General features: G+C 46.1%; 1 protein-coding gene across 2 annotated transcripts in view; it reads right to left on the reverse strand.

Moving 5' to 3' along the window:
- Positions 1 to 9,403: 9,403 nt before the first annotated feature.
- Positions 9,404 to 25,624, reverse strand: part of RPS7 (ribosomal protein S7) — a 59,274-nt gene continuing 43,053 nt past the window's right edge. For both annotated transcript variants that reach the window (XM_085610756.1, XM_085610757.1), the window contains exon 7: positions 9,404 to 9,513. In XM_085610756.1, coding sequence (XP_085466882.1) covers positions 9,436 to 9,513 — 78 coding nt within the window. In that variant the 3' untranslated portion in view covers positions 9,404 to 9,435. The remainder of the gene's footprint in view (positions 9,514 to 25,624) is intronic.

The raw sequence follows: 25,624 nt of genomic DNA on the forward strand, positions 1-25,624 counted from the left end.
TGTGACTGGGCCCAGTTGGCAGAGTCTTGACCAATGTCTTTTTGGGTGGTGTTGGGGTAGGGGGGCTGGTACTCACAGGCTGCCCCGGATCTGAGTCGGCGGCCTCGGACACGATTTGGAGATCTGAGTCATCGTCAGGGACGTCCTGTGCAAAGATGTCTTCTGGTTCCGGAACCAGCTTGGCCATGATATGGAGTCGAGCTCTCCGGTCCCGGATGATTTTCTTCGAACGGAATGCGGCGCAGGCTGGACAGCTGGATTCGTTGTGGTCTGGTAAAAGGCACAAATTACAGACCTCGTGGTGATCACTATGAGGGAACTTTGCTCCACATTGGGGGCATTTTTTAAAAGGTGTCCTTTCCATGAGCCGCGTCCGGAGTCGGTCCGATATGGTTATCAACGTCGAGTTTATAAGTTATGAGAGTTGTAGGGATTGCTACAAGTTCTGCTGGAGCGGAAAAAAGTTCATCCGAACCCAATGGCGGAAAAAAACAATCTGAGGATGGAGTGGATGCCCATGCGCAGTGTTGTCCAGGGGAGGAGTCCCCAATCTCGTGACCAAAGACTTCTTCCGAAGACAACAACAACCTGCAATCATCCGAGCCCAACACCAGATGGCGATCTTATCCTTAGTGTGTGATCTGCAGCTCATATGCCTCGAACACAAGCTTCCTAGGACCGGTTTAGTGGGCTAAAGAACGGTGATGGATCAAACCCAGATCTGTTGACTGGGTATGAGTGTTTGATTGGTTCTGATGCCCCGTCCATCACCACCCCCTTTTGTACCGCTTTGTTCGCCATAAGTTGGCAGGGTATGCTCAGACGTGAGTCCCTTGCTCACTTTGCCACTGGATTCAAGCAAGCCTGGCTGAAGACGGCTGAAATGCCAGAATCCGGTCCTAGGAAGCTTGTTTCCGGTCCAGTGAAGGCATGGCTTGGCAGTTCGGGCTGGACTGTTCCCATGAGGCACAGGGTCAGACTGATTTGCATATGGCCATGTCTGAACTGGGGTGGCAGAGTGGGCTAAAGAACGGTGATGGATCAAACCCAGATCTGTTGACTGGGTATGAGTGTTTGATTGGTTCTGATGCCCCGTCCATCACCACCCCCTTTTGTACCACAAGTAAGTAATGCAGGCATCCTGAAGCAATTCGCCTTAGGACTGTCAATGCTCCTGCAGTTTCCAGGGTCCACAAAAGTATTTTTTACTACGGCGTGTTTCCCAAAGGAGGTGGTTTGAAACAGAAGTAGTACCTTCATGTCTGCTTACCTAAAAGTAACATGGAATGGTCTTGCTGAGTCTCTCAACCAGACCATTGGTTCACTACCCCACATCACAAACAAATTGTCTGGTTGAGATATTCAACAAGACCATGAAAGTTAAGATCATGGGACTCCCTAACAAACTCAGATGAGATATCCTTTGGACAAGCCTGTTTTTTGCCTGAGAGGTACCACAGAAAGCATGATCTTTAGTCCACAAAAAGGATGAATCTTTAGTCTTTTTGAGCTTCTGTATGGCCATCCTGATGGACTACTGAGTCTAGTGAGGGAAGGCTGGGAGAAGCCTCTAAAAGAGCCCAAACTTGACATTGTGGATTATGGGATTGGCCTGCGTTCCAGGGTGGCCAAGCACTTGGAGAAGGCAAACAAAACCCTTGAGGCCAGTCAAGAGCTTCAGAAGCAATAGAATGACCAAAAGGCTGCACTGGTTGAGCTTCAGCCAGGGCAGAAGGCATAGGTTTTGGAGTAAGTGGCACTTAGGGCCCACCAGGACAAATGGAGCAGTCCTACCAACCATATAAAGTAATGGGGAGATCAACTACTAGGTAGACCTAGGTACTTGCAGAAGCCCCCACAGGGTCATCCATGTAATCTTTTTATGACCATGCTGATGTGACCATGATGAGTCACTGATGAGGATCTGGAAGAAGTGTGTACCTCTCAATTACCTCCTCTCAAATCACCCTAAAGATAGGTCTACTGAGGATATGGTCTTTTCAGACACCCTGACTGCCCAACAGCAAACTGACTACAGACGAGTCCTGGGGCAGTATGCGGAGCTCTTTTAACACCGCGATCCCCAAGTGTGAATCCGTCACTAAGGCGAATGCGTACGCTATCCAAAGGCCTGATAACCTGATTGACTGGTTGTGTGCAGCCAAATTTCGCAGTACTTTTGATTTGACATCAGGGTACTGGAAGATTAGACTCACCAGGAGCCAACGAAATCCACATTCTCTGCTCCAGATGGACATTACCAGTTGAGATGTCCCCTGGTTTAAAGAATGCCCCAGGCACCTTCCAAAGCTTGGTGAACAAAGTCTTGGCTGGGTCAGTCTTTTAGTGCAGCATATCTGGAGGATCTTGTAGTCTATAACTGCACCTGGCAGGATCACCCACTTCCCCTTGGGAAGGTCCTTTAGGCACTGCAGAGAGCTGGACACTATCAAGTGCCAGATAGGGCAGGACTCCGTTGTATACTTGGACCACCTTGTAGGTCGAGGCACAGTCCAACCCTTAGAGGTCATGATCCAGATCATTCTTGACAGGGAGGCTCCAACAACCCACATTCAAGTCATGGCACTCCTTGGCTTGACTCTGTTCTATAGGGTTTGTGAAGGAGTATGGTACTATTATCCCCCCCTCAAAGAACTGACCTCCAAGAAACAACCCAAGAAAGTTCCTGATCATACAAAAGCAGTTCATTGTGCAGATAGTTGCCTCTGCTGAGCATGAGATAGGTGCAGACAATCACAGACCAACGACTATGGCCAGGACCAGCCAGTTGCTTTTATTAGCAGGTGGTTACTCAGGAAACAGCGTTGGAGTGCCATTGAGAGAATCCCGTGCTGTCGTTTGCTCCCAGAAGAAGCGGAGACCATACCAGTCTGGTAGTTACTTTCTCATACAAACAGACCACAGGATTGTAAGAAGGCTAATGCAAATAAAAGGGAATCCTAAAGCGTTACGGTGGTCTGTCTCTCCACAGGGAATGGACTTTATAGCAGAACACAGACCTAGAACAAACACTGCCAATGCAGATGGCCTTTCCAGGTTCCTCCACTTAGACAATGAAGACTTTCCCAGAAAAGGTTGGTCTCATTCCCAGGGGTTGGGAGATAAGGACGTGCCCTTTTTGACATGGTCACTCCCACCTTTTGCCCTAGTACTGATATGGACTGAAAGTGCATTGTGTCCCTGCTAACCAGGCCATTAGTGCCAGTGTTCTTCACCTTAAAACAAAGTAAATGTCTAATTGCAACACAATTGGTAAGACTTCAGCACCCCTGTAAGCCCATAGTGAATGGTAACCAGGGCATGGGTAGTATAGTGGGTCCCTATGGGCTGCAGCATGTACCATACCACCCAAAAGGACCCACATACAAACTGCATGCCGACTACCATTGCAGGATGCATGAAATGGTGAAAGCCATTCTAAGTACACTGCACACAGCAGGTGTGCAATACCCACACACCGTGCATGTACTATATGCAAGGCAGCCCCTGCAGTGGGCATTAGAGCCCTACCGCAGGGGGAATATGTGAGAACCCAACTACATTAGTGGATAGACCCCCTGCGATATCCGGTTCCATTACTAGATATTGCAAGTGACCAGGCAGCCATCTTAAGGACATGTAATGAGCAGTGCTCATTACAAGGTACCCAGCTACACGATGGCTGCATTTAAACCAATGGTATCAAACAATTTCTTCATAAATCTGTACTGATGGCAGTACTAGATTTATCATGACATGCACCCAGAGTGCTCTTTAGGGGTGCCCCCTTAAACCCTACTGGTCCCCTAGTGTGCTGGCTGACATATCTCACCGCCTGCCACTACAGAAGAGTTTGATGTAGGTGAGAGCCCACACTCTGGTCAGAAACTGTCTGCTCTGGAGGAAAATTCACACCTCCCAGCCAGCAAGATGGCTAGTGGATTAGACGGTCAAGGGCAGAGGTGTCAAAGCCTCTGCCGCCTTAGATATGCAGGAACTTCACCCCCAGAACTGGGGGGGAACGCCAACACCTACCCTGGGGCCCATTTGGCACCAGCGAAGGTGGGAAATTAGTTAGAAGGCATATCACACTTTTCACCCCCCCCCCACCCATCCCCCACAAGGTGGCCACCCGAAGTGGACAGCCAAGGAAGGGTTTCACTACTTTGAATTTGGTGAAACTAGGAGCCCTGGGTCAGGTTTATGCCCACTCCAAGCACGTGGTCATATAGAGGGTGTAGTCACCCCTGTGTTAGGTAGCCCATAGGCTATTAACCTACACTTCCCTAAACAACCCTCAAGTCAGCTTTTAGGGGTCCCCCTGACACCAGAATGCAGATTTGTCTACTGGGAACCGAAAATATTTGAAGTAGTGAGAACAAAGGTCCTGCACCGAAATTGGCATCAAACCCTGCCTGGCTGCTTGTACCACGACAATCACAAAGACCAACATGCCCAGAAGCTGAACAGCCTCCCCAAACCCTTGGAGGACTGTTTTTACCTTTAACAACGAAGCAGCATCTCCCTTGGGGTAGAAGAGCCATCCCCCTGCATCAGCATGCACTGACTCAGTACTACTTCTTGTTGGCCATCGGGCACACAGAGGGTGCAACTCTCCAGGAGGAGGTTGACGCGAGTCCAGGTCAGCCCCTACACTGTCACCAAGTCTCAAGCCGCTGACCCCTTCAGGATGGCCTCTCAGCATTAATACCCTGGGCACCAGAGCCCTTGCAGCCACAAAGACTTGTTGCATGCCTAGTCCAGACATCTATGCTAAAACAGACCTGTCAAAGTGACTTCTGGATCCCAGAGCTCTTCATCCAGAGTGGTCCTGCTGTCTTGTTTTCTCTTCCTCTCCAGGCCACCAAAGCCAAGTGAGAGCCCCCAACTACAGCGACTCAACACCTCTGCACCCAAGCCCAGTTTCACGGAAACAGACATGTGTCCATGTAGAACAGATACCCTCATGAGCAAAGCCCCACTTTGGGTTCTGCAGCCTTTTCTTTTTGCAGGTACTTCTCCATAGACATTACAGTGTATTGCTCGAGGTTAACGCAAAAAGCAGCTCTGCACCCAGGCACACTGTAGCGGTCTTTCTCATATTGGTTTGCCTAGTACGCTCGTGCCAGGGTGTTCTGGCTGAGAGCATTTTATCTTAGAATGTATGTAGTTGTTTTTGAACTTACTGTGTCAGTTGCTGCAGACGATCTCTTCTGCCGGTTGCTGCATTGCACCGGTGTGAAATAAACCACCTTAAGCAACAGATCTGCTTCATCCAGTGTCCTGCTTACTACACACACCAGGGCAGGTAAAACAGAACTGCTGGTGGTTTCTTGGACCTTTGTCCCCAAGCACCTTCTTTCCTAGAACAGATCCTCAAATTTTTTTTTAAAGTATATCTATGCAGTGTATGTTTCTCCCATAGGATAACATTACCATGGTCAAGGCTCAAGCATTGAAATATGCATTTACTGCAATTTTTCTAATCCTACAAAAATTGATAACTCAAAAGTACTCGCCTGATTCCAATGATCGTGGTGTCTAAAGTTATACAAAGATCGGTTTTCTTTTTCTTAACACTACCCGCTGATAAGCCAAACTGCTTGACCACACTACCACAAATAGAGCATTTGGGGTTGTTTTTCCAATGTGTGCCTTACATTGGGTCCTACTACATGAAAAGCCAGCTTCCTACAACTCTGCAAAGCAACTGATCCGCGGAACCAACCCCATTATACATGGGAATGTAGTACATGAATGCCAACAGCCAAAGGTTTTGCTGATTCTTGTTCCACCCATAACCAGATGCCCTCCTTAGCCCCACACTAAATGGCATTATACAGGTCAAAACATCTCCGGGCCACAGCCTGCTTAATGGTACGACAAAGGGATAATATTACTTACCCAGTAAGCATCTGTTCTTGGCACTTAGAGCTGTAAATTAACACGCTTTGCATACTCCTGCCATCCAAGTGCTGGGTCCAGATGTTTGCACTTAGTTTTTCTTCGAAGAAGTCTTTCCAAACACAAGGTAGACGACTCCTCCTTTCGGTGTTAGTGCACATGGGCATCGACTCCATTGTTAATGTTTTTCCGCAGAGGGCAAGAACAGTTAGTAAGAGTAGAATAGAGATGTCCATGCGTATGTATTTAAGTAAGAACTGCAACAGGTATAGGAACACGGGTGGGTGCATGTGAATCTACAGCTCTACATGCAAAGAACAGATGCTTACTGGGCAAATAACATCAGTTCGAAGCATGTGAGCTGTAGTTCATGCGCTTTTCATATACAGCAGTATTCTCCCAAAGCGGTGGCTAACCTGTAGCCGTTGCAGTGGTTTGAAAGAATGTCCCAAGTATTGCCTGGCCTAAATTAGCTTGTTGTCTCGCCAACACATCTACACAATAGTGCTTGGTGAATGTGTGTGGTTTTAGACCATGTTGCAGCTTTCCAGATGTCAGCTATGGGTATATTTACTAAGAAAGCCACAGTAGCCACTAGTTTGCCAGTGGAATGCGCTCTAGTGGTACAGGAAAAGTTCTTTGGTTTTACATAGCATGTCTGAATACATTTAACTATCCACCTAGCAATATCAGATTTAGAAATATGATTGCCTGTGTGGTTAGCAACTGCCACAAAGATTTGTTTCGTTTTACTAAATGGTTCTTTCTATGTACTACAATAATGCTCATTCAACATCTAATGTGTTCAGAGCTCATTTTGCCACTGATCCTGGTTGAGGAAAGAACACAGGCAACTCAACGAATTGGTGGATGTGAAAGGCAGATACCACCTTGGGGTTAGTGCGAAGGACTTTGTTTTGGTGGACTTGACAAAATGGTACCTCCATGGTTCGTGCCTGAAGCTCACCCACTCTCCTCAGTGATGTAATAGCGATGAGGAAAGCAACTTCAAGTGAGAAATTGCAGTTTAGGTTTGTGCAATGCCTCAAAGGGTGGACACATTAGTCTGGTAAGGACAATGTTAAGATTCCACACTGGAGCAGGTGGAAGTCTTGGTGGAATAACTAGAGTTCTTCCTTAAAAGCCTTGATGACGGGTACTCTAAAAAAGGGACAGATGCTGTCTATTTTGAAGGTATGCAGCTATTGCAGCGAGATGTAAGCGTATGGATGTGTAAGCTAATCTTGACAGCTGTAAGTGTAGTAAATCAATTCTATTTTAAATGGAACCATCTAGCTGGTTGATGTGGTTGTTAACAATATCAAACAAAGCGATTCCATTTAGCTGCGTAGCAAGCCCCTGTAGTAGGCCTTCTGTACTCTAATGATATTCATTGTCTGGTGGAAGGTTGATAGCCAAACTGATTTCAGGTGCCAGATCGCTTGGTTGAGATCTTTGGGATGTAGATATCATCTCATCATGGTTCTGTGTGAAGAGACTGGGTGTGAGATGTAGTTTTTGATTAGGAACTACTAAAAGCTCCAACAGGGTAGTGAAACCAGAAGGACATGACCATGTCGGAGCTACTAGGATCAGTGTGAGGGATGTTTGTGTGAGCTTCCAAACCACTAGTGGATTGAGTGGGAAAGGCGGAAAAGCTTAGGCAAATATACTAGACCAGTTCATCCATAGTGCATGGTCTATGCACAATGGGTGTGGATACCGGGAGGCAAAGTTTGGGCATTTTAGTGTGTTTTGAACAGATCTATTTCTGGAAATCCCACATTTGAACAAATGGGAAGAGAACTTGAGGGGGAAGTTCCCCACTTGCTAATCTGTTGTCTGCCTGCTGAGAAGATCTGCTATCTGATTGTTTATTGTAAGTGTCTGTCCTCAGGTTCTGGTGTGCATTTTAATGTCAGAATATGTCCAGTTTTGGGATTGATGACAACTTTTTGTTTCGGTCCGGGTTGGAAGGTGGGATGTCGAAACAATTGTACTTAGACTGAGTAGGAGCTGTTTCGTCTTTTGGTACCAATATCTTAGGAGACTGTTTTCTGCGCCGAGTGTTCGAATCCAAAGATGATCTTGGTTTCGGAACCGACAGGATTGTCACCACAACGTGTTTTGGTCTCGGTGGAGATTGTTTTGGCTCAGTGCCCAAATGTGGCAGACTTGAACCAGAAGGCTTTGATGTACGTTACGGTGCCATGCCCAGAGGCGGGGCATTGAAAACTTGTTCTTGGTGCAGACCTTGGCCCGAAGGCAGAGGGACCGAAGCCTTTTTCTTGGGTAGAGGTAAAGATTGGGGCAGGGGAGTATCAGTACTCACAGTACGCTGACCCTGCGGAATGTCTTCGTCCATGTCGGAGTCAGCCTCCGACACGGAAAGGTGTTCTTCCTCGGCTCCTTGCGCATAAGACATCTTGATCGGAATCTTCTCCAAATAGATCCAGAACAGAGCTGCTGTGTTGTTGCATTCGGTGACGTCAAGCCAGACTGTCACGGAGCGTTTTCTTGGATGGGAAAGATTTGCATGCAACGCAGTGTTAGTTGTGCTCTGGGGAGAGGCACAAGTTGCACACTTAGTGTGCGGGTACTTGGTGTGGCACAGAGGACAACATTTAAATGGAGTCCATTCCATCGCCTGCAAAAGCGCTCGCTGCAGCAAGGCCCGACGGCCTTCCACAATGTCGAGGGTAAGTGGATTGCGCGCCGTGGGGAACCCGAGAAACTGTCGAACCGGAGCGCAGCAATTCACGTCCGAACCTGATGGCGGAAAACAATAATTAACAATGGAGTCAATGCGCATTATCACCGAAAGGCGTAGATGCCTACCTCAGAACTGGAAAGACTTCAAAGAAAAACAAAGTGCAAACAACCGGACCCAACACTAGATGGCAGGAGTATGCAAAGCATGTGATCTACAGCTCACATGCCTCACACATTTTTTTTTTTTTTTAAATAATGTTAGGAGTTAAAGGTGAAAGCTTGTGAGATTCCTCTTCCAATGAAAGCGCACTCAATTCACGATTAAATGGGTGCATGTTCCAAGATATAGTTATCTAACCCCTTTAGGGTTTCCTTGTGCATAGCTGGATGTATTTTCCCCTTACTAGGATTATGGTTTATCCTACATAATCACCAACATAATCCGATTTTGCTGCTTGATCTTTTAAAGACACCCCAGAAAACGAAACTTCAAAATGTATAGAGCGCCCCAAGGACTAGAAAAATAGGCAGCTTGAATTGATAAGATGTAATAATTTTTGATGCAGGAAAGAAAAAGAATGGCAACCCCGCTTAAAAAATGCCCAGCTTCCAGCAGCACGTTTAGCAGCCACATAGCAACCCATGGTTCTAATCTAGCTCACTCCTTACCCCATTGTGACGGAAAACCAAGACTTAATAAAGGTACTTCATTTCAATCCCTTCAGGAGTACAAACTAAAGAAAAGTCAAAACATGATTATTTATACATATAAATTTAAAAAAGCAAATAGAAATTGATTTTTTTTATTTATGAATCATTTTACAACTGAAATTCTGGGAATTCAAATACAACATCTTTGCCAGTCAGCTTCTTATAGACGCCAGAAAAGGTTTCCACCTGCAAAGAAAGCAAGCATAATGAATACCACAAGCAATTTCACATTATAGCATTCAATAAATAATCGAAGCGACACAGTTTACAATAAGAAAGATGCTGCATGGTTTGCATTCCCAGTGAACATCATAGACTAACATGAAGGCAACCTCACTAGCTCAAAGGCTAATGACAAACTAGGTCAAACAGTCTAGCTATAAATTAGTATATGAAGACGCTGTATGGGTGGAAAGTTCTGGACTTACGGCGCTACAGTTGTCAGGGCCCAAATTTACATGTGGCACAATCCTCGTGAATGGCTACACCCAAGAGCCATTGAAAGGGTAAGGTTGATAAATGGTGGAGGGTGGTGCCTTCTTAATTGGTCCACGTCAGTGGAAAATCAACATCAAGAACTTTGCTCAAATTGAAATTGCTTGCGATGTTTATTACTAGTAGTCAGTGCAGGTATAAATTGCGAAAGAAAAAGCAAACAAGCCGACACGTGTTTCGCCCTAGTGGCCCATTGGCCTTGGGCTTTTTCACGGCGGTTTTCAGTAAATAGCAAGGTCTTCCTGCTGATGAAGTGACTGAGTCTCTGCGGTCTCGGAGAAGAAAGCTGTCAGAAGGGTTCCGCTATAATATAAATTAGTGCACAACTCCGAGTCCTCTTGAAAGTGCCACGCAAAAGCAACTTTACAGAAAAGTTATTCTGTGCAGAGGGCTAATGTTGCAGTGCAAGACCAATCTAAATCCTAAACATCTACTCAGATTTTACACTCCAACATTAACCACAAAACATTACGTAGGTTACAAATTTGAGGTTATTTTTTTTTATAAACATACAGGAAGGTGATTGACTGGCATCTTCACAACTGCCTGCAGTGTGAAAGGGAAAGGTCTTGGGGCCTGTAGCAATCAGAGACATCAAGTTTATTCACTATTGGAAAAGCGCTGTATTTCAAATTAATGAATAAGGCAGCATTTGTAAGCTAGTTGGTTTAGTCACGTCGAAACATGGACATGACTCTAAATCACGGTTTTCCTATAAATGCATTATTGTGCAGAATTTAATGTGACTATCAACCTGGCAGTTAGTAGCAACAGGTGAGCAGTGGGTTACGTAAATAGTTGGATAGTTGGGGGGGGGGGAAGCTTTCAAACAGAAAAGGAGCCGTGTGCATGGGATGTCTTCCATTAACGGATTGTGGTTGGACACTAACTTATGGAGACTTGAACTTGGTTATGCTCCTAAAAGCTTAAATGGCAGAAGAAAATCTCAGTTGTTACAGACCTAATAAAATAATCTTAAAGTTAAGGAGTTAAGTTTAAGATTTAGGCAAATGTGTATGTCTATGTAGAGATAAATCATAGAAATGCTTCTAGGCAAACGTGATGAACAGAAAAGCGAAAATCAATTAAAAAAGGCAAGAAACTCAAAATACATGAGGAACTATTTTATATGTAGATGTGCAAGACCATGCTTTGCTTTCTTCAGATGAAAAAGGTATCGATCATAGCCTTCACAGCCTTCTACAATTCAATGAAAAAATTTTAGTCAAATAAAAACATAATCGTAAAGTATGAATATAAATGAAATTTATAAACGAATCACCATGCTTTAGAATTTTTTTTTTTAAATTCATATTATGACATGTTTGAAGAAAGAAAAGGGGAAGTCTACAAAATCTAGAAGTTATGATCTTTCAGGTTAGGGAGAAGATAAAGGCTGGCTTACTTTATGTAAAATGTACGCTCCCACCAAACATTTTTAGAGTTTAAAAAGAAACATACCACACTGAAAAGCAGGTGGAGCACCACCCCCAAAACTGTTCCAATGAAAATCAAAGCAGTCTACATATGGAACCTGTTCCAAACCTCAACAGTACACTCCGCTAGAGGTATGCATTAAACGCTTGAGGACAACAATTTGTAAAAGAATATACTGTCTATTGGTACGCTTTATAGTTTACCCGCCTCTCCCAAGACAGCAGTCTTCAAAATAGGCATGTTTCAGCCAAGATGTGACAAGTTTGGTCCCAATATTAGTAAAGAGCCTGCCTGATTGGGTGAAACACAGTTTAACATAGGAAAGACAAGACATTCATCCCCAGGTCACAGCTTTCCATAATTACCTAATGGTTAAAAATTGCCTGGGGGTTGTTCCAAACACACAACCAAAGCATCAAAGGGCAACATTTAATGGAATCTGCAGGGGCAACATTTAATGGAATCTAGAGCATACGTTTGCCCAAGTTCCTTATGGTAGAAAGTGCAGACAGCCAGGAGGTGGAGATAGAAATATAAAGCGAAAACATTGTGTTTGTTTGGGGCTATGGAAATGTAGCCTGTATTCAAACTGGCACCGCAAGTTGCACCGGGGAAAATATTGGACTTTACAAATAAATAAAACTGCTATCAGTTTGTCAACACCAGCCTCCCCACAATCCAGCGAATCAGGTTAAAAGGGGCACCAATAGACTGGAAAAGTACATTAGAAAGCTTTATTTGTTTGAAAATAAACCATGGAAGTACAATAAAAACAGGTTAACACATCTACAACATAAGTAGCACTGTATACAAACCAACATAAGAGTTCAATGCAATTACTGGTGAACAAAAATCCTCAAATCAGTCCCCTGTATCAACATGGATGTACGGGCCATTAAGATAAACAAAGAAACCGCATCACACTAACAAATATACAAAATATCAAACCATATGGAAAAATAATAAAGTCAAGATTTATTAAAAGAAATCATTCACAGGCTAAAAGAATATTGTTTGCCTGGGGAACAACCTTTACAACGCAACTTTTACAACGCATTTTTTACAACGCAAAATCCATTACAACGCATTCCATTACATAGCATGACACTACAACGCATTTTTAAAAACTACCTTTACAACGCATTCCATTACAACGCATACTACCTTTACAACGCATACCATTACAACGCATACCATTACACTACACTATCCAACACTTACCCTACTGTTGCACCCCCTGGAGTTAGAATAGTAATTTTTACCCCTATACTATCCAACACTTACCCTACTGTTGCACCCCCTGGAGTTAGAATAGTAATTTTTACCCCTATACTATCCAACACTTACCCTACTGTTGCACCCCCTGGAGTTAGAATAGTAATTTTTACCCCTATACTATCCAACACTTACCCTACTGTTGCACCCCCTGGAGTTAGAAAAGTAATTTTTACCCCTATACTATCTAATAATTACCTTAAATGCAATTTAATATTATGCGTTGTAATGGTATGCGTTGTAAAGGTAGTATGCGTTGTAATGGAATGCGTTGTAAAGGTAGTTTTTAAAAATGCGTTGTAGTGTCATGCTATGCAATGGAATGCGTTGTAATGGATTTTGCGTTGTAAAAAATGCTTTGTAAGTGCATGCGTTGTAAAAGTGTGCGTTGTAACGACATACATCCCGTTTGCCTGCAACGGAGGTCATATTTAAGAAAAGGGACAACACCTACCTCAGGTGTGAAAAGCACTTTCAGATATTAAAGTGCTAAGGTATGAAGCAGACATAAATACAATAAAACCTACATAAAAATGCAAAGTGTGCCTAGGGTTTGCAATGTGGGCTCATCCTAAGGGCAGAAGAGAATAGTTTTAGAATCAAACTGGCAAATGGCAAATGAGTGGACTCAATCTGATGAAACCTAAATCTAGTCAGTAACACCCTATCCCAGGGATTGGGAACAGTCTTCAGACAGTTCCATCCCGTGTGTGGTTTGAGCCATCAGGTACTATATTGGAGGCTACCTCAATTCAGACAGCTCTTCCCCCCCACCCCAGTGGTCTTAAAACTTAAATGCTGCCCCCCCCCCCCGATGAAAACAAGCATTAAAAATGCAATAGGTCTCGCATTTACAAGAGTTTGAGCTACTAACATTGCAAATTGCAATGCCTTTTATTTTTGTTTTTAAAAGATAAATAAAATGCATTGTCATTTACAATGCCAATAGCTTAAACTTGGGTAAATGCGAGACCTATTGCATTGCAAATGCTTGTTAATCAATGCACTCACAGGCCGACCTCTGGTCTCCAGAGCCGCCCTCATCATTGTACACAGGCTGACCTCACCCAGCAGCGGCCTCTCTCATCGGCGCAGAAGGCGACCCATTGAATATAGGATTTTGCTCTCTCCTGTACACAGGATCTTTTTCTACAGGCGTAGAGGGCAGGCGGAGAAGACAAGATGACGAGGGGGTGGAGACAGTAAATGTGAGTCAAGGTGAGAGGAAGGTGGCCAGGGTGGGGAGAGGTGGCATGATCGCAGAAGGGAGGGGGCTTAGAGGAAGGACGAGTGAAGAAAGGTGTAGAAGAGAGGGGGGCTATTCGGCAAAAAGGGGCTGAGGAGAGAGGGTGAGGTGAATGAAGGGAAAGTTCAGTTGCTACAGTGCGGAGAACAGGCAGGTCCAGCCAAGACACGGGAGGGGTGCGTGCAGAGAAGTAAAGGAGGGAAGTATACCGACTAGGGAGAGTGCAGGGCACTGAGGATTATGGAGGGAAGGTGATGAAGAGGGAAGAGATGAAGAGGAGGGCTGAGGGTAGTGGTGATGAAAGGGAGATGAAAACATTGGAACTTTCTGAAAAGGGGACAGCAGGGGAAAGGAAGGAGCGTTGATGGGCAGAGAGGGGACGGGCTAATGCAGAGGGGAGAGTAGTGGAGAAGGAGAAGGCGGGATGGTAAGTGAGATAGGAAAAAGTTGAAGAAAGTGCGGGAAGAGGGAACAGACCTGTTGGTGGTCACGAGAAGGGAGGGGGAGTGGAAAGGAAGAAGAGCTGGGTACAGGAGATGAAAGGACAGGGAGAGAAACATAGGAAATGACAGTATGGGTATCTAGTCAGGAGAAGCCGCGAGGGCAGTAGTAGAGGAGTAGGGAGACACGTCACAGGAGGCAGTGGAAGGCAAAGTGCATTAGAGAGGAAAGAAGTGGGGGAGGTGTCAAACTCCATTACCTTGGGGTCCAGTTACCACTATATAAAACTGCAAAAAAAAAAAAAAAAAGCTGGATGATAAATTGAGAAGATAGTGTAGAAATGAAGGGAAAAGAGGGCAACAAAAAATGTGAGGGAGCGAAGATATGAGTCGGGGAGTAGAGGGCGTGAGGTGTAAAATGAATGAAGGCGGGATGGTGACTGGGCGTGGGTGAACAAAAAAAAATAAAACAGAAAGTGAGTGAATTATAGAGCGCTTATCGGCCTCAAAAGGGCCTCTTTGCGCTACCACTGAAATGCTTGCTTCCAGCCCTATTTCTTTAAACTAATCACTGTTTTCTGTAGTGTTGACTTTGATAGATATGGAAGTCTGGACAGGATAAGGGATACAATTTTGAGGACTGAGTGAGGAAGGACAGACTAAGAGGGTATGAGAAACAAAAAGACGGGGTACAGTAAACAAGGCTCTATGTCGGCTCAAAAGCCTTTGATTCTGGGCAAATCACTTTATCCCCGTGCCTACCAAAAAGGAGCTTTTCCTAGTGTTAAGCAAGTATTGCTCCTGTAAAGCGCTACAATACAGTTGGGTCTGGTTCACGCTATATACAAGCGCACGCCATGACGTATTTGCTTTCCTTTTTCTGCCGTCCCACTTGGACGGCCTCGTCTGCCAAAAGGTTTGTCTTTATGGGGCCATGTGTTTGGCCCCATAAAGATAAGAAACCTTTTGCGACGAACGCAAAGCAGGCGAGGTCGTCCAAATTGGACGGCTCGAAAAGCCAAGCGAAAACGTCACCAGCACCTCTTTCCCAATGGCTGGCTGCCGTTCACCATAAACGGTGACACCGGCCAATGGTAAAGAGGGGCTGGGCTTCATGCCCCTTACTGAAAATACCCTGTTAACACTAAATCTCGCCAGCGAGACTGCGCATGCGCGCAGCCTTACGCTAGCGAGACATAAAAATTAATTCATTGAGCCCCTCCCTCAGAATTTCACAATTATTCTATTACATTTGCAATGTTTAAATGTGACTCTACTTATTTAACTTAAACAAAAGGCATATTTAAACATTGCAGATAAGTTCCGTTATCGTTTTAAAAATGCAACCAAATACTTGACTGCCAAACAAACTATGGTCAGGTAGGCCTTACCAACATGTAAAAGTATTCACAGTCTGATTATTAGAAATAGGGGTTTTGAAGAGTATCTCGCGTCCCTTCCCTTACTACACATACTCTGGGATAGGAGAAGGACAGAATATGTTGGTGATGGCCCATTACAAAGCGGCGTACTGAAGCTCGTTTAATTTCCTGCTTAAAACAGCGCAATGTTATCAAAGCTTCTTTGGCCAGGTCCTGGCACCCACCTTGGGATCACTTGATGCCTCCCTGGGGCGTGGAGGCACATGTATACTTAATATACTTTAGCTAGGGAGCGATGAACCTCGTCACTTAGGAGACAGTCCACGATAATTTCCCAGTTCAGTGAGTCTTTAGGATTACACCATCCAGAACCATACGTGAAGAACGGTTTGGCCGCTCTCTAAATTTCAATAAGGGGGGCAGTGGGATTATTTCCAGTTTTGTAGGCCAGGATGAATAAGTTGCTAATTGAGGTAAAAAAAACTTCAACCTTCTGTTTCATGCAGGGGTCGACCCAAGTCAGCAAGGTGTCAAATGAGAGTCCCAGGTATGTAAACTAATGAATTCATTCTATTGGAGTACCCCCACAAGTAACATCACAACTTCAAGTTTTTGGGGCCATACACCATGGCAAAGGTTAGGCCAAGTTTGGAACCAGACCTAGACCCTTCATATAACTGATGCCGATATCTAAAAAAAAAAAAAAATAACTGCAGACGGTTAGCTGTTCTTTTCATTAGAATAGCATGATCTGCATATAAAAGGACAGGGACATGCAGACCATTAACTGTCGGCATGTCCCTGCCCTTTGCTACTAGGGTACCATCCAGTACAATGATATGTAAGAAATAAAATAACCAACCGTACGCCATCACTGCTGTACACCTTGACCCAGGCAAATACTCTATGCATTCAACATTAGGTCACATCTAATGACGACTTTAACTTCTAACAGGAGAGCATGTAAAAAAAAAAAATTAAAGACGCCATGCCACCATCTATCCCTATGGATTTGAACATATCCCATAATTTGAATCTAACCATGCTATCAAAAGTGCAGACCAGATCAATGAATGGTAAATAGACTGGACTACCTTTAGCTACTGTTTATTTGCTAAGTAGATCCAAGTTGAGACCCTGTTCTTGTGCACCTAGACCAGCTCTAAAGTCATATTGTACAGTTAACTTGTTAATCAGTGACCCACGACATGATTCCATCAAAGATACCGTACCAATACCTTTCACTGATTAACCCAATAGGGAAATTTGCCTATACCAAAAAGGTAATGCTAAGTTCCTTTTTTTGAAAATTGGGACAATAATGGCCAAACGCCACGACTCGTGGGAGAAATTATCATAATTTGCAAACACATGTGCACACCTATCCATCTCCAGCTTGCATATATCCATAGGTACCCAATTGGGTCCGGTAGCTTTGTGCATAGGACTTACACAAGCGGCATCACCCACTTCATCCACAGAGAATTCAAAACCCAGAGGAAAGCACTCTTGTTTGAGATTACTTACAGACTACGTTGCGACGTGTGGTACACTCATCTAAAGTGACCCACCCATGCCTCTGGACTCATGCACATATCAAATGTTGCCGGCTTCAAAATGTTTAGGATCACTGACAGTGTATCTAAACAGGCCGCTATTTCTGGTCTTGATGAAGGTAACCAGGATGCATATTTCCTCCCCCAGGCATCCATTAGCCTCCCCACGTGCCTTGTCAAACCTGGAATAGTCTGCTGGCTTGTTTATTTTGGGCGTTAAGTAGTAAGATTTAAAGGAAGGGCTAAGAGCTACCTGGGAACTGGATAAAAATCTAATGGCAGGTTTTCATTGACGGGCAATACATGAGCTTAAGTGTAACGCGGAGAAGACAGATTTTTTCAGCAATATCCCACTAAACAGTTGGTAGGCCTTTTGGCCTGAAAAGGCTTCTCCCTGATGGCCTTCGGATGGTATTGTGAGGAACTTGGGGGTAAAGTTTGATGTTCATCTGTTATTTAAGCAACAAATACAATCAGTTGGTAAATGCTTCGGGGTTTTACGATAACGGATAAAGTTTATACTTCGTCTCCTTCTGCAAAGAAAGCCATCATCCAGGTTCTCATCACGTCAAAACAAGATTATAGTAACTTGCTTTACCCAGGCCAGTTGGAATTGAATATGCTACTTACCAGTATGCATCTGTTCTTGGCATGTAGGGCTGCTGACATTCATATCTGTGCATAGATCGCCGCCTAGTGTTGGGTCCGGATGTTTGCACGTTGTTGTCCTGGCAGAGTCTTCGAAGTATCCTGGGATAGGGGACTCCTCCCCTGGACTACAGTGCACATGGGCATCCTCTCCATCCTCAGATTGTTTTTCGCCATTGTGGCAGTGATGGAGTAGATATAGAAAGTGATGACCATGCTTTACAGTAATTCTGAGAGCTGCAGCTGCTACAGGCGCCGGGGAGGAGGGAGGGCGATATGAATGTCAGCAGCCCCACATGCCAAGAACAGACGCATACTGGTAAGTAGCATATTCAGTTCGAGGCATGTGGGCTGCTGAATTCATATCTGTGCATAGAATATATAGCAGTGCCCTCTTATTAGCGGCGGCTACCAGTGCCAGCTGCAGCGGTCTGAAAAAGAGTTTTGAGAACAGCCTGTCCTACAGCTGCCTGCTGTTTTGATTGCACATCTACACAATAGTGTTTGGTAAATGTATGTGTAGTGGACCAGGTGGCTGCTCTACATATATCATGCAAAGGAATGTTTCCTAGGAAAGCCATGGAGGCCCCTAACTTACGTGTTGAGTGGGCTCGTGGGGGAATCGTTAAAGTGCGTTTAGCCTTCTGATAGCAAATTTGAATACATTTAACGCTCCATCTGGCTATACCTGCTTTGGAGATAGCGTTACCTTTGTGGTGTGGGGCAAAGGCAACGAAAAGTTGTTTTGTTTTCCTAAAGGGTTTGGTCCTGTCGATATAATACATGAGGGCCCTTTTTACATCTAGTGTATGGAGTGCCCTTTCTGCGACAGTCTGTGGGTTTTGAAAGAAAACAGGCAGTTCAATAGTTTGATTCATGTGGAACTGCGATATCACCTTGGGCATGAATTTGGGGTTGGTACGTAGTACGACCCTGTTGGCGTGAACCTGTATAAATGGCTCTTGGACGGTTAGTGCCTGGAGTTCACTAACTCTTCTTAAAGAAGTTATCGCCACTAGGAAAGCTACTTTCCAGGTAAGGAATTGAATCTCGCATGAGTGTAGAGGTTCAAAGGGTGGACCCATCAGGCGTGTGAGGACCAAGTTGAGGTTCCACATTGGGGCTGGTGGGTGGCTAGGTGGAATGACTCGTTTGAGTCCTTCCAAGAATGCTTTGATGGCAGGCACTCTGAATAGAGAGAGGTGTTGCCTGGTTTGTAGATAGGCTGATATTGCGGTCAAATGGACACGTATAGAGGTGTACGCCAGATTGCATCGGTATAGGTGTAATAGGTAACAAATAATGTTTTGGATGGATGCGTCTAGCGGGTTAATGTCATTATTATTGCAATAAATGACGAACCTTTTCCATTTGGCTGCATAGCAAGCCCTGGTAGTGGGTCTCCTGGCCTCCTTAATGATGTCCATACAGTCAGGTGGCAGGTTTAGGTAGCCAAACTCTAGGACTTCAGGAGCCAGATTGCCAGGTTCAGCTGTTGCGGATCTGGGTGCTGAATCTCTCCATGGTTCTGCGTCAAATGCTCGGGTTTGACCCGCAGCCTTTGATGCGGCACCACGGAAAGTTCGAGAAAGGTGGTGTACCACAGCTGGCGTGCCCACGTTGGAGCAACCAGGATGAGTGTCAGTGAGTGTTGTCGCAGTTTGCGTGCCACCAGCGGTATAAACGGCGCTGGGGGAAAAGCGTACGCAAATCTGCCGGACCAGTTCATCCATATTGCATTGCCCTGCGACTGCGGATGTGGGAACCTGGCGGCAAAGCTTTGGCATTTTGCGTTTGCTTGTTGCGAATAGGTCTATCTCTGGATGACCCCACTGCTGGAAGTACGGTTGGAGTACTGATGGGTGTAACTCCCACTCGTGCATTTGGTGGCTGTGTCTGCTGAGCAGATCCGCCATCTGGTTGTCCTTGCCGGGGAGGTGTTCCGCCACGAGGAACATGTTCCTCTGAATGGCCCACTTCCACATGCTCTGAGCCAGATGAGACAACTGTGGAGAGTGTGTTCCTCCCTGCTTTTGACTGTAGTACATGGCGGTCATGTTGTCTGTCCGGATCAACACGACTTTGTTGCACTAGTGTACTTTGAACGCTTTCATTGCGAGGAAGATTGCCATCAATTCCAGAATGTTGATGTGCATCTTCCTTTGTTGTGTAGTCCATAGTCCCTGCACTGTGTAATTGAGTACATGAGCTCCCCATCCCTGGAGAGACGCGTCCGCTGTCAGTATTATTTGTGGAACAGGCTCTTGGAACGGTCGGCCCTTGCAAAGGTTTTGTGGATTCCACCAATGCAGAGAGTTGTATGCCCGACCGCTCACCAACACTAGGTCTTTCAACTGTCCTTGAGCCTGATTCCACTGACGTGCTAAGCACTCCTGAAGCGGGCGCATATGTAGTCTCGCGTGTGGGACTATGAAAATGCAGGAGGCCAACATGCCTATCAACTGCATGAACACTCGCGCGGGAAGGGAGTGTTGTGGGGTGAACTTGGAAATCAGCATTTGCATGCTGTTGATTCTCACTAAATTTGGCTGAGCTGTGGCCGCCAGAGTGTCTATAGTCGCACCTAGGTACTGTTGTACGTGTGCGGGCTGAAGATGGGATTTTGGGTAATTTAGTGAGAACCCCAGACTGTGAAGGAGGTGAATGGTGCGGGACATGTGGCTGGCACATTGCTGGGCTGACTTCGCTTGAACGAGCCAGTCGTCCAGGTAAGGGTAGACGTGTATGTGCTGCCTCCGTAGATGTGCCGCCACAGTAGCTAGGCACTTTGTGAACACCCTGGGTGCTGTTGTCACGCCGAAGGGAAGGACTTTGAATTGGTAGTGCTGCCCCTGAACAGTGAACCTGAGGTATTTCTTGTGTGAGGGGTGAATGGGTATGTGGAAATACGCATCTTTGAGGTCCAGTGTGGCCAGGAAGTCTCCCTGCTTGAGCAGCGGGAGGACTTGCTGTAAAGTGAGCATGTGAAAATGCTCGGAAAGAATGTACCGGTTCAGGGGTCTCAGGTCTAATATAGGTCTGAGTGACCCGTCCTTTTTCGGTATTAAAAAGTACAGGGAGTACACCCCCGTACCTTGCTCGTGGACTGGTACGACCTCTATTGCGCCTTTTAGTAGCATACTTAGCACCTCCTGCTGTAAGAGCGTTAAGTGCTCTGAGGACATAGGACGGTTTTTTGGGTGTATTGTGGGTGGAGTTGAGGTTAATTCTAGGCAGTAACCGTATTTGACAATATCTTTGACCCACCTGTCCGTAGTGATGGAGTTCCACGTGGACAGGAACCTTTGTAGCCTTCCCCCGACAGGTGTTATGTGGTCGGGAGGAAGGGAGAGGGCGTCACTGCTTGTTCTTGGGGGAGGACCTGGTGTTGCCGTAGCCGCGTCCTCTGCCCTTTGTGCTGGAGCCACGATATCCACCCCGGGTGTTTTTATCGTAGGTGCTTTGTGTGTTGCCCTTGTTGTATGTTTGCTGTGACCCCTGTCCTCTACCTGCTCCTCTATTTCCGGGGTGACGAAAGGAGCCGCTCCGAAAGGACTGCGTTTGTAGGGCCCCCATGGACTTTGCAGTGTCTGTGTCCTTTTTTATTTTCTCTAGGGTGATGTCAACCTCCGGCCCGAATAAGTAGTCTGGGTTGACAGGTTGGTTGAGGATGTTATTTTGTACCTCGGGTTTGAATCCGGAGATTCGCAACCAGGCGTGTCGTCGCAAGAGGACGCTAGTGTTTATGGCTCTGGCAGCTGTATCCACGGCATCCAGTGCACACATAATGGATGCATTTGTGAGCAGTTGTCCCTCCCTGATGAGGATCTCTGCACCTTCTTTGAATTGGTCAGGGAGATGTTGGAGTAGTTGTTCTAATGTGTCGTAGTGCGCTCGATCGTAGCGAGCGAGGAGTGCCTGAGTATTGGCAATGCGCCATGTTAGCTGCCTGGGCGGCAACCCGTTTGCCGGAGGTCTCTAGCACCTTGGACTCTTTGTCCGGGGGAGGAGCATCACCTGTTTGCGAGTGTGCCCTCTTGCGAGCATTCGCAACCACAATGGAATCCAGAGGTAACTGGCCTCTAATGTAAGTAGGGTCCCCAGGCGCAGATCTGTATTTCTTGTCGATCCTGGGGTTTATTACTCTTGCCCTGGTGGGTTCCTTGAAGATGTCCTTTGCTGGTTTGAGGACACCTTTCAACATGGGCAGAGTCTTTATATTCCTTTCTGAGGATGCGAAAGTATCCATGAGAAAGTCGTCCGACGGTGTCAGAGTGAAGTTGCACCCCATGATTGGCCGCAGCACGTTCAATTAGAGCGTTGAACGCGGCAGTGTCCTCTGTGGGAGAAGTCTTTGCTCCATAGAGTTGTGGGTCCTGTGCATCCATAGGTGCACCTGAGTCTACAGGGTCATCCCAAGCTTGATCAGGGTCCTGTTGGCCTTCAGGGTCCATCTCTCCGGGGTAGGGGACGTGGTCACCTATGTAGTCCTCCAAAACATCTGTGTCGGAGTGTGTGGGAGAGAAGGACTGTGGATCCTGGTAGGGGGAATGGAGAGGTTCGTAAAGAACTGGTTCTGAAGCCACTGGCAGCTTTCTCTTAAGCGGGATCCGGAAGGAGTCCAAAGCTGGCTCAGAAGTGATTCTCCTCTTGTGGAGCATCATCCTGCCGGTGTTGATGTGATGGAGACGTCTCCGCAGGAGTGTGTTCGGCAGGCGTAATTGTGGTGTGGGTGACCCGTGTCCTGATTTGGAACAGTTTCGGGGCCGTGGATGGCGGCAGGCCAAAAGTAATGTTGGCCGGTGCCGAAGAGGCTGTTGGAGCTTTTATCGGCTCGGAGCCCGACGTGTCCTGGAGGACTGTTTTGTTCTTGGTGCGTTGCGCAGCAACGGGTCGCACCTGGGGCGCCATTGATTCCTTTGCGCCGACCGGTTCTGTAGAGGCGGGCGTGGACTTCTTCGGCGCCGGTGAGTCGTCGAGCCGAGGGGCGGTAAGGGCCGTCGACGTCTTCGATGAGTGCGCCTTTGGTGGTGCTGTCGAAGCGGTGTGAGACGCAGCAGGCAGTTTGTCCTTTGGGGGTCGGAGCCGAGTGCGTCGGTGCCGGGAGCCGAGTAGGTTTGGTGGCACCGAAGGTCTTTTTGCGCATGTCGACTCCGACGTCGGCCGCTGCAAGCTCGGCACCGAAGTCTCGTTTGGTGCGCTCGGTGCCGACGGGTTTTGCTGGCGTCGAAGGTGTGGTGGGCCTCGATCCGACCAGCGTCACTTTTGGTTTCGGTTTCAGTTGAACCAATACAGCTTTTGGTTTCGCTTTCGAAGAAGGGAAACCAGCCGGTTTGGGTATTAATGGCTGCCGCTGAATGTCCGAGGCCAGGCCAGAGGGCGGGGCCGAAGAACTGCGGGATAGGTCTTGGGTAAGGCCCGAAGGCGATCCCTCGACCGAGCCATAGACTGGCGCACTGGGATATCCTCAGTCTGTACGGGTAGGCCTTGCTCGTCACCGGAGCTACTCTCTTCGGCCCCTAAGGCCTCATTGTAGCCTCCTACCTCTGTGTCGTCTTCATCTCTGCGAAAGAGGCTTTCCTCGACGTCTTCCGATCCGGAGTCATGTTCGGAAACGGGACTGGAGGGTAGGTTCTCCACGTCTTCGACATCTTCATTCTCGGCGCTGAAGATGTCGGCCGGGGCCGGTGCCGCTTGCTGCGCTTCGAGTCTCGCTGCTCGTCGATTCCGGAGAGTCTTCTTGGATCGGAATCGGGCACAGGCCATACATGTAGATTCGTCGTGATCCGGTGAAAGGCATTTGTTGCACACCGGATGGACGTCGATGTGGGGATATTTCGCATTACATACAGGACACCGCTTGAAAGGTGTCCGATTCCATCGTCGATGACGGGTCGATGGTCGGGTAAGATGCGAAAAAGTTGGTTCTGGAAGTTAGTAAACTAACAAGATATTATCGATACCGATCGGGAACAGTACCGACGCGAACTAAAGGCCTTTTGGCCTAGAAAAAGTTTTTCCTAACTTGAGTCAAGATAAGCACAGCCGAACCCAATGGCGGAAAAAACAATCTGAGGATGGAGAGGATGCCCATGCGCACTGTAGTCCAGGGGAGGAGTCACCTATCCCAGGATACTTCGAAGACTCTTCCAGGACAACAACGTGCAAACATCCGGACCCAACACTAGGCGGCGATCTATGCACAGATATGAATTCAGCAGCCCACATGCCTCGAACATCTTGTACCAAAATCGTAGATGTGCAAAACATGGCAGCCCACCTCCTTTTGAAGATGCCTGTGAGAATAGAGGTCTCTCCACATATACAAGATCTGCATTGGCTTCGGATTTGGAAAAGAATTGTGCTCAAATTGCTGGTGCTGACAAATGGGGCTCTTCACCAATAGGAGGCGGTGTACCTTAGAGCCAGGTTCTGCTTCCATTCTCCCACCCGAAATCAGAGATCTGCCAATAAACTATCTGCAGTATTTCCCAGAAAAATACTAGAACAGGAGATAGATCATTGGCCATTTTGGGTGCCACTGTTTGGAACAAACTCCAGTTAGATCTGGAGACAGTTTCTAAGGGGTCAGCCTCAATACATTTTTTTTTTTAAAGGTTGAAAACTTGGCTTTTTAATTCAGGTTTTAACTACTGTTACTATCCTCTGTTCTTTGGCTACTGCGCCGAGACACGGAGTATTTGTGTGAATTACAAGCCTAATTTCATGATCACTTATGGTGTCCCAGGAGCAGAAAGGTGTCCACTCTACAGGATGAAACTAGGATTGATTAAGACAGTCATAAGGCATACCTAGATTTACACAAAGCCTAAAGTGGACATCACTCAAGTTGGCAGTCCTCCATACTAGCCTTAGTCCATCTACACTCAGGTGGAAATTCACACACCCCCTACTGCAATGTCGCTAGAGTGGTTCACAAGGACGACGAAAAGTGGATTGAAGTCGCAGTAGATATTGGCGAATTCTGCCCCACCCCCAATAAGTTTAGGAAAATTCCTGCCGGAAAACGATCAATTATGGACGTGCTCGCCCCTCAGTTGATGAAAATCGATAAACGGTAAAGCTCGTTCAAAAACTCTGCAAAGATTGCACTTAAGCAACTTAAATACATCAACAACACAATACATTCCCTAATGCCAGCAGGGACAGCTGAAGAGTCAGATTTAAATATATGTATTTCTTAACCTTTCACCACGAATCCAAGCTTTGCATTTATGTCGTTTCAAGGATGATATTCATGGCAGTTTCTGAATAGGAAAGACTATGTTCAAGGTCACAAATAAAATCAAAAAAGGGATAAAGTTAGGATCATTAGTGGAAAATGTGGTTAAAAAAATTATAAGGACAAATTATACTTTTTAAACCATTTGACTTTAAATGCGTGAATTAGCCAGTTATAGGAGGAAATGAGCAATATATTACAATCAAGTGTGGTTTTAAACTAAACACCCAACTCAGAGTGCCCTTCCCATCCCAGAAGATGAAGCATGGTCAGAACAGATAAACCCGTAACAGAATATGTCCCTAGGGGTCCAGGTCTCCTATAGAGTGACAGTCATAGGAGGGCAGTTCTTCACTCCAACTTTAAAATCAAGCAGTTATGTTCCACCTCAGCAACAACTTTACCCTTTACTCAGGGCAGGATATGACAGAGCGAGGCCTTACTATTGGGGGCAGTGGTTTGCCTCCATAATTATATTATGGACAAGAGGCTTGGTTGGTGGACACCCTACCTATTACATTAGTTTGAGGTACAATTTCGGCTTTGGGAGTGGACCTTCATATTAATCATTGCTA

Source organism: Triturus cristatus, chromosome 6 (assembly GCF_964204655.1).
Source record: "Triturus cristatus chromosome 6, aTriCri1.1, whole genome shotgun sequence".
Taxonomy (NCBI): Eukaryota; Metazoa; Chordata; class Amphibia; order Caudata; family Salamandridae; genus Triturus; species Triturus cristatus.